The 9,714-nt window shown below is 41.0% G+C and overlaps 1 protein-coding gene and 1 pseudogene across 1 annotated transcript; both read left to right on the top strand.

Annotated features, from left to right (window-relative positions):
• The first annotated feature begins 519 nt into the window (after positions 1-519).
• LOC149103145 (uncharacterized) overlaps positions 520-9,714 on the top strand; it is a 14,451-nt pseudogene continuing 5,256 nt past the window's right edge.
• Positions 3,232-6,243, top strand: LOC149103146 (uncharacterized). Its single transcript, XM_089273568.1, has one exon. The coding sequence runs from the start codon at positions 4,372-4,374 to the stop codon at positions 5,167-5,169; it is 798 nt and encodes a 265-aa protein (XP_089129694.1). The 5' UTR covers positions 3,232-4,371; the 3' UTR covers positions 5,170-6,243.

Genomic DNA, 9,714 nt, shown 5'->3' with positions numbered 1-9,714 from the left:
TATGAATTACTTCATATATACTTCACATAATGAATTATCTAATTACGAGAAAATATATGTAACACTACATGTCTGAAAGTTACATTTCAACCCATTTCGTAGAAATACCACCCCTAGAAATTTTTTCATTAAAATTATATATACATTTTTAGTTGAGGTTTGTTGCATGGAAACATCGATAAACCTCTTGGGAATCTCGGCTAATTCTTACATCGCGAGTGTTACTGAGTGCCTTTTGATTGTGACCTGTGACCTGTGACCTGTAATCTGTGACCTGTGACCTGCAAAAGAAACCTGCGGGCTGTCACCCAGCGACATTTCACAGGCTCTCGTTCTCTATTCTTAGAAACCAATCACCGTGTCTGTTCGATTAGAAAACCCTTGGGAGGTCGTTAGGAGGCGATTAGCTTTCTAGTCCAGATTCTTGACTAGACAGATTTAAACTGGCTTACCATTGGCTCGGCGCTGTCAAGAAATTGCGCTTTGCTACAGAGGTTTTTCGCGCGGATCACAATAGACATGACCGACACCGGAAACCGCGCAAGAGAAACCTCTGGCACCTCTCTAAACACTCAGGCACGTTTGATTTCTCTTGTTCATTATCGGACCAAATCATGTGACTTTTCTTGCACGACTGGACAGCATCAAGTCGCGCGAATTTTAAAACTTGGGAAGAACTGCAGTCTTCTGAGTCTATTTGTCGGGTACTTTCGCCTCCTTTCTATAGCCCTCGTTAGCTTTGCTTCACGGTATTGTTCGGAATTATTTCATCTCCTTTCTGTAGCCCTTGACTCGCTATAATTCACGGCATTGTTCAGTACTGTTTCGCCTCCTTCCCCAGCGCTGGCCTGCTCTCTTCGCAATCTTCTTCGTTACTTCTTTGCGGACGGTACGGCGGGAAGCGGAAGAGCCTGTTGCAGTGGAGACTGAGCTTGGTTGGGTGTCATCGGGTCCCCTAAAAAAGCGAGATCATCTTGAAACCAGTTCGCAAGAGGTGTCAGTGAGTTTTGTAGGACAAGACAGTGTAGACTTAGATAAGGCCAGCTTAGACCTTGAGATTAGTAGATTGTGGGATTTAGAAAGCCTGGGAATTAAGAGTCAAGACAACGAAGTGCACGAGTCGTTTGAGAATGAAATAGAGTTTGTTGGGGGGAGTTATTCGGTAAAGTTGCCGTGGATACATAACAGCCTGTCACGCATGAAGGGTCAGCGTTAAAGACTGAAAAGAGAGCCACACATTTTGACCGAATACGGCTCGATCATCAGGATCAACTCGTAGCAGGAGTAATCGAGAAAGTGGCAGAATTAGACGAAACAAGCGCCAAGGTCCATTATTTACCTCACCATGCAGTAATCCGCAGGGACGCAGAGACGACAAAATTAAGAATTGTTCATGACGCTTCGTCGAAGGCGACAAAAACTGGGATTTCCTTAAACGACTGTCCTCGCTAAACCCTCAATTATTCGACATCCTTGTAAGGTTCAGGGAAAATAAGATTGCGTTAGTGGGTGACACTGAAAAGGCGTTTGTTAATATAGCAGTAGACGAGGAGAGGGATAGTTTACGGTTTCTGTGGGTAGACGGCGGGTCTAAAATGCTGGTAGCTGGTCACTGGTAGCTGGTCACTGGTCGCTGGTCGCTGGTCACTGGTCACTGGTCACTGAATTTGGGTTAGGTTAGGTAGGGGGACCAAAACGCATTACTGCCAATCAATTCACAACAACTTTAATTCCAACAAAAAAGAACATAGATCAATAAAAATTCTCTTTCATAACAATAGACCCCAACCAACCGTTAACAGAAACTAATACATGTATCTAAAACGACTTACAAAACATTTTCACATTAACCAGACTATGACCGACGACATTTGACATTTGGACGTTACTCATCCTACAAGCAGATATCCTCCAAATGAGAACACAGCTGGTGAAAACGAACCTAAGACAACTAAAACCGATTGTGTGGTTATCGTTAACGAAATTATTCCGTGTAATAGATTGAGAAATTGCTTAACGTCAAAACTATAATTCTCTACTGGTTATAAAAACTGATTAATTTGAAACGTGATCTATTGATTTGAAATAACTTTAACAGTAACAGTAACAAACAAGTAAAACTAATCACAACGACGTTTTAACTGAACTGCCCGAACGGAAAACAGTCTACCCTCTAGTAATAATACCATAACGCCTAAAAGAATGGCGACCCCTATACTAGACACGATCACATGCATTATTCCTACACAGGATTTGCAAGATATTGTTCCTAGCATTTGTATGAAAAACCTCATGCGTGTCATGTAAGCAGTAATTTCTGGTGATAACAATGGTGTGACAGGCCTACACAACTCCTATCCACGTGTAACAGCCGCTTTGAAAGTTTTGCTCGAACTAGTATATCTTTAAGGATCTGCCCCTTTTGTATGGTACGACAGGGGGTTTCTTTGAATATTTCGCTTAGCAATAATCTTGTGCTTTTAGGAGGACATTTCACAAGATTAGAGCCGTTAGAGGTCGTAGGTCTGTTTGGTTTCCGCTGTTATCTGCGTATATCTCTGTTTTTTTGTCACGTGCTAGTTCTTTCTGGCTCATTTGTGCTGCAAGATATGTTTTAAGCTCTCTAAATATTAGCTCTAGAGGGACAAAGTTTGAATGATTCCGTGAACATGTTGGTTACTTGCATTTTGTATTATTACGCCGGGCCCGGCTGTTTGATTAACTGTTGCTAGTTATGCTGCCTCTCATCACGGGAGTCATATTTATCTTTGTCTGGCTTCGCCAGAGATAGCTGTAGCTTTCATTGTGGAAAGCTGTAAGTCTGTCTTAGAGAGACGTTCTTATGTTTCTTGCATCAATGTCATCTAGCTTTTTGTTCTTACAGTTTGTTCGTTCTGGCACTGCAAATGTAGGTGTTCACGTGCAAGTCTGTAGACTGTTTTGCGTGTTGTTTATGATATTGTGTAGTTTTGTTCAGGCACTGAACGTGCGCGACCACAACTTGAGCATTGGCGTGTACAGGTTTTGTCGCGTAGTCTTTGGGTTGAACGCCTCTCCATTTCTGCTTAATGGGACTGTAAGACACCATTTAGTTACCTTTGCCAAGGGGTACCCTGAATTTGTGAAAAGAACGTTGGAAAGTTTTTACCCAGGCAGTGAGGCCCGGGTTTAAATTTCGGCTCCGTTTTTTTTCCTTTTCCTCGTTCAGTTACAAATCGCCGTCTGGTATGGACGCCCGTTCTGGTCAAAATTGTAGTAATAAAATTGCCCCACAAGTCAGTTTTTTCAGTCACTGTTTTACTTTTTATGAGCTTGCTGTGTATTTTCATCGGCGGTACAAATTTTTTTTTTGAGGTGGTTGCTTATTTTTTTAGCAGCCTGAATTATTTTAATTTAGTCTGGTTAAATTTTTTGTGGGTTCTACGAATGAATTTTTTCACTCGTACTGCAAATTATTTTTGACTGGTACTGTGAATTATTTCTTACTTGTGGTACTGAGAATTATTTTTTCATTGGCGCTGACAATTATTTTTCAAGGTATCGTGAATTGATTATTTGGCCTACAATACATCGCGGGCTTGCGATTTGAGGTGGACTGGCTCGAGTACTTTCCCGCTCGATTTCTTCGCGCCATCTTTGTGGTTTCATCTTTTAATTGTATCGAAAATATTTGGAGATGGATAAATCTGTTCAACGGCAGATACGTGAGATAGCCAATAATGCTATAACAGAAATCAGTCGAATTTCTCAGCTAGCGAACTCCACTCATACTGCGGCAGCAAGTAATCAGCGAAGTTCTTCCACTTCGAGTTCATTATCATTTGGTTCTGCTTCTAGTGCCCTTCCGTCAGGATCAGAATCGGGATCTTCTAGAAGTTCAGGAAGTTTGGTAAGTGAACTGCACCGAAGATTCCCGAGTATGCAAGAAACAACTCATCGTAGTTCTGCTCCTACTTCGAGCGGTAGAGGCCGCTCTAATTCGACACAAAGGGTTGGCCGTCCATCGAATGAGTTTGCCACCAAAGACATTATTATTGTGGGTTTACAGTGTGAAAAAACACCAACAACTCGCCAAGAAAAGGTCAGTCTCCAACGTAGAAATCGTGTTATAAGTGGATTTACAATTGACAAAGGGTGGAATGAAAAAACCCTTTACAATAAAGTGAAAGCACAGTTTCCAGAGGAATGCAAGTACATTGAGTTCGCATTCGTGAAGAATATCTCTGGAGTGCTAGTGAAACCGACATTGGCTTCAGGGTGAGGATCAATGGAAACATTTTGCTGAAGAGCATTGCCTCTGCAGGTGCTGTGTGTGTGCGTTTACTGGTCGAAGATGACCCTGATGAGGTGGACAGTGGTATTCAAAGGAGTATGGATGATTTCATGTCAGAAGTAAATCAAGAGAGCATCATCGTACAAGATGAGGTGCAATCTATGAACTGTGAAGGGCCAAATACAAATAGACATAAGGAAGAGGAACATGCAGTGGAACAGGGACATGCAGTCGAATCTGCAGATGATCAAGAGCGAGATAGTGGAGAACAACATGCTCCCATAACTGTAGATGATCAAGAGGGAGGCAATGGAGAACAACATGTAGAGCAACCTGCGGCTAATAAGGAACAGCCTGTAGATAATGGAGAGCCTCTCAGTGAGGCTGACTATTTGAGAATCATTGATAACATTACTGTCAATATTATTGATGAATGTAAGGGATTTCAAAATCCAGTTGCCATCCTGAAGGAAGCCCAAGAACACATTTTAGATGGAAGGCATTTGGACATAGTTGACCCTTCAACAGAACTAAAAGGAAAGACCAACTTTATAATAATAGATAGGGACCATGTTTTTCAAGATGCATTAGCTGAAGTAGCATTAATTGACAACTTAAGGCTTGAGGTAAATTTTATGGGAGAGGGTGCTCAGAACTTGGGGGGGCCTAGAAAAGAGTTTTTCAAGTTAGTTCTCAAAGAAATCAAAGAAAAATTGTTTGACAGTGGACTCATCGAGGACTTTGCAGAACGTTACTATACATCTGGTATAATAATAGGATTAAGTGTTCTACAGAATGGGAAAATTCCCAGCTTTCTGTCTGAGGAACAACTTCAAGAACTTATTGATGATTCATCTGAGCATTCCCCCTGCATTGTCAACCTACGAAATGGTTGACGAAAAGTTGGAGTCCTGCAACTGATGGCAAAGCTTCCTTTGTTTTTATACCTTTTCAGGCCCTCTTCTAGCAAACTCAATGTGAGGAATCTTGTCCATTTGTTGGAACCAAAGTTTGCAGAGGAGGGTTCCAATACTAAGAGGTATGAAAAAGAAGTATATGCTGCATTTTACAAATACGTGAAAGAAGTTGCTTCTGGGAGAAGGGTTACTGGATCCACCACCCTAACCCTTAATCACATTTTGCAATTTGTTTGTGGTGCAGATGAGGAGCCAGCATTGGGGTTTTCCATTTCCCCACAATTCAGATTTGTATCCAGCAGTGGGAGCTTCCTCCCTACTTCAAACACTTGCACTAATACATTGCATCTCCCATCTCCCAGCAGCACAGTCAGTCTTCCTTCAGATGACATCCTCTTTAATCTGTATGACTATGCTTTTGGTAGCACATACTTTGGAATTATTTAACAGATTCCAATAATGTTATTGTAGAGTTAAGCATTATTTTTTCTGTTACCAAAGGGCTCTTTTCAGAAATGAGGATTACAAGTTTGAATTGAAACTTATGCTTTGTCAAGAGTTAATTTATAGAAAGGTGACAGTTTGTTTTGAAGGTTTTTACCTTACAACAGCTTGAACCTTGAAGTCAAGTTGGATTGAAAGAAATCTGTCCCTTGAACATGATGTTGTTAATCACAAATGTTTCAGTGGCCATGTTAAACAATGATATTATTATTCATGACAACACCAGGTCATGTTGCGTTTGAACAGTTTTCAGTTAACTGACAGAAAATTGTTTTCAATCTAGGATATTCCTGCTCATTCTTGGGTTTCCATTTTAACAACTTAGCTTTTGCAACTGGTTTGGTTTAGTAATGGTGCTTTGCATTAGTTTTGTATGTATTCAAGTGAGATCTCTAAATAGTGTTTTCTCCAGCCTTATTGATACATGTACCTCAATACTTCAGTGACAGCTATGGGAAGAGGTAGCAAAAGTTCACTTTCATACCCGGTATTTGTTACTTAACTTTGTCATTACTTTCCTTTAATAAAATGTTTATGTTATCAACACAAGTATCATTTTTCTCTTTTTTCAGGGAAATTCTTTGTATGGGAGAAATACCCACTCTTAGTACAGGAAATAGGCTATAGAACTCAGGCTGATGAACTGTAAAATGTATTCCCGAATGGTTTCAATTCTCGTATTCTGATGGTGTTCACTACTTTAGTTCATTGGTGTGGGTTTTTTTGTGGCAAACAAACAAACAAAGGAATCAGAAAGAAGGTAAAAGAGGCAACTGTGTAACAACTTATCCAGGTCATTACCACTCTTAATGTTAATGAAAAATGAAAGTGGGAGCTATTGAGTGCACTTTGAATGAAGAACTACAGACCTGTCATTAGAAAACATGGAATGGTGACTGTAAAATGGGTACAAAAGCCAAGTTGTTTTGCAGGGAGGTAGAGGGTGTGGGTGTTAACAAGATGATTTTTTAATCTTTCAAAGTAGGTTTTCTATTGTGACTCTTATACATCTGACTTCTCCCTCTGTTCATCATGGGATACAATTTTGCAAAGTGTCCCAAGGACACAAAATGACTGTTTTGTAATAACCTGACTCAGTGCACTTAGGGTAATGCACTTTACCTCCTCTAAGGTCTTATCAAAATCTAGGTTGAGTTCAAATCTTTCCTCCAAAAAGCAGCAACAAACGGAGTTTTTTACTATTTGACACAGAAATCCTAGTTTTCAAAATTGCAAGCACATATAAAAGCTAACATCAACTGGGTTTTCCATCAGTGACTTCTATTCTTAAGTTTCTTCCTCATTGAAAAGGAATAATGTCATGAACTCGACACTGTTAAGGGAATTGTTCTGACCTTGATTATGGTCATTTTGAAAGGGATCTGGCAGTTGCATCCTTTGCTCTTCTGTGAGCACAAAGGTTGATGGCTCAATGTGTACCTGGTAGTCTTCATCGCTCACTGTAACTGATTCATCAGGGTCAACACCACACTGTTCCATTTCATCTACAGTAAGTGCAGTGTGTTGAGAATTTATGTTTTGCAGCATGCCACTCGTCCACAGCTGAAGAGGGGACATATGCTCTGTTGACACTGACCTTTGATTCATTTGATCAACAAATTCTTCAAGAGATTTATTGATTCTTGGTAAGTATGTGTAATGAAGACAAAACAGATGCAGTTCATTTAAAGGGTTAAGAATACCAGTTTTTTCCATTTCGTCAAATAACTTTGCATAAAAACACAGGACGCCAGCATAAACATCCCTGTGAGCTCTTTCTACCCAGAAATTGTGAACAGATGATCCTGTGATAATACTTCCCCTGTCTAAGCCTCTTCTTTCCAACATGAACTGGGCAACAAGAACATTCTCCATCCCATAATCACATCTTGCTCTTGATGGCAACCCATAGGTTTTTGTGCTCTCCTCAAAAAGTCTTAATACAGTCTCATCTTTGTTATTGTCACAGCACCTGCAATGGGTAATCAAACGTGAAAATCCATCTATACAAACATGGACTATAAGTTTCCATTGGATAAGCTTGTGGGCTGAGTCAAAGTGCCACAGCGAGTTGGGTGTTGGAATATTATACTTTCGATGATAAATTACCAACCGCCACCTTAAAGCAGTGCCTACAGGGTCTAACTGTCGTAAACAGTTGCTCACCATCCAGCGTTGAACTCGCAACCCTCTACTCCTCAAGGCTCCAATAAATCGTCTCTTACCAATATTTGGTGTGAGAAATCCACCATTGCTGACATTTGTATCAGTTGCAGTTATTTCTTTGTAGATTTGATCTAACTCATCATCAGATATGTCTGCATATTGTTCAAAATTATCACTTATACCTGACACCCTTCGTCTTCTTTGAAGCGTTGATACACTTATGTGAAGCAACTGGGCTATTTTTTCCCATGAAAAATGTATAGAACACAAATATTCTATTTGTTCTTTCGTTATATTCAAGGCCGGTCTTCCAGGTCCATCAGACCCTCCATCCTTGGACTTGGTTGAGGATAAAATGAAACAGAATTCTCTGCACTTGATGCAGAAATTTCACAAGACACGAAAAGTCTTTGAAGAGATTGCACATTGCTCTTCAAACGACACACATGTTCAGGAAGGGGATCGTTCATTTGGGAAGACATGTCATGCTCAGTAAGGGTTAGAGTTGTGTACGAGTCTTGCAGCCGCTGCGTAGTCTCTTCTATTAAATCCTCGGTCCAGAAAACCTCATCACTTGTGCACACACTAACGACTCCTTTCAGATTTTGTAAGAAAAGGTGAAAACCTCTTTCGTTTCTTTCTCTGACAATGTTTCGCCTTGGTATTCTTTTGGATAGCACTCGCACAATTTTCAAAATGGCCGCCTAGAAAGTCAAAACACTCGAGCCAGTCCCCCTCAATTGCAAGCCCGCAATGTATTGTAGGCCAAATAATAAATTCACGATACCTTGAAAAATAATTGTCAGCGCCAATGAAAAAATAATTCTCAGTACCACAAGTAAAAAATAATTCGCAGTACCTGTCAAAAATAATTTGCAGTACGAATGAAAAAATTCATTCGTAGTACCCACAAAAAATTTAACCAGACTAAATTAAAATAATTCAGGCTGCTAAAAAGAATAAGCAACCACCTCAAAAAGGAAATTTGTACCGCCGATGAAAATACACAGCAAGCTCATAAAAAGTTGTCAAGCCTTCATGCTATGATTCTGTTCCTGCGTGCTTGTGTATGGATTGTCAGCTATATGATGTTAAGCAAATGGTACGTGCTAAGTCTACTGCTGTGTCATCTCGTTCGCCGTTCTTGCCCAGTTACGCTGCTTCTTTGCTTTCTCGCCCGTCGTGTTCTGTCGCCACGTCCACGTCTGGCCTTGCTGTTACTGATGTTGCTGAGCCTGTTTATGAGCCTGCCTGTGAGTCTGACTGTTTCCCGCGTCGTCCGTTTTTGTCTCGTCCACGTCTTGATTTTGCCGATTCGTCTTCGTCTTGTTTTCTGCCTGCCAAGTCCAGTGGTTCCGTTGCTGTTTCTTCTGCCGTTACGTCTAGTCCTGTAAGTTCCGCTGCTGCTCGTGGTCCTGTTCCACCCAGTCGTCCTGTCACTTTTGTTACTGCTTCGCGTGGTAGCCCTGTTTGTTCCGTTGCTTCTTCGCCTGCTGCTATGTTTGGTCCAGCTGCTGCACCTTGTCGCTTGTTGCCTACTTTGCCTGTTTCCAAGCCTGTTTTCCGCCCTGTTCTTCCTGTGGCTCGCGTCGTTTTGGTTTTCCTTCCTGTGTTGCTGCCTACTCCGTTTGGCCTCGTCTTCGCGTTTTTACCTGTTCTCCGTTGAGTTTGGACTTCCGTGTTGACGATTTTGGACTGTTTTGTTGTTGTTTTTGGTTTGTTTTGGGTTGCATTTTGGTGGCGAACCTATTCCTTTAGGATTAGTCTGTTGACAGGTGCCCCTCTTTTGGGTTCACCTTTCGCCGTTGCCCCGGAGCAATGTATGTTAGTCCTGTTGTCTGAAGTCTTTGCCTG

Source organism: Orbicella faveolata, unplaced genomic scaffold, assembly GCF_042242905.1.
Source record: "Orbicella faveolata isolate gen_17 unplaced genomic scaffold, um_ofav_v1 contig_35, whole genome shotgun sequence".
Taxonomy (NCBI): Eukaryota; Metazoa; Cnidaria; class Anthozoa; order Scleractinia; family Merulinidae; genus Orbicella; species Orbicella faveolata.
This window is presented reverse-complemented; position numbering and strand designations above follow the sequence as displayed.

Coding starts and splice junctions, on each gene's coding strand:
- LOC149103146 (XM_089273568.1), top strand. CDS start 4,372: ATGGATGATTTCATGTCAGAAGTAAATCAAGAGAGCATCATCGTACAA.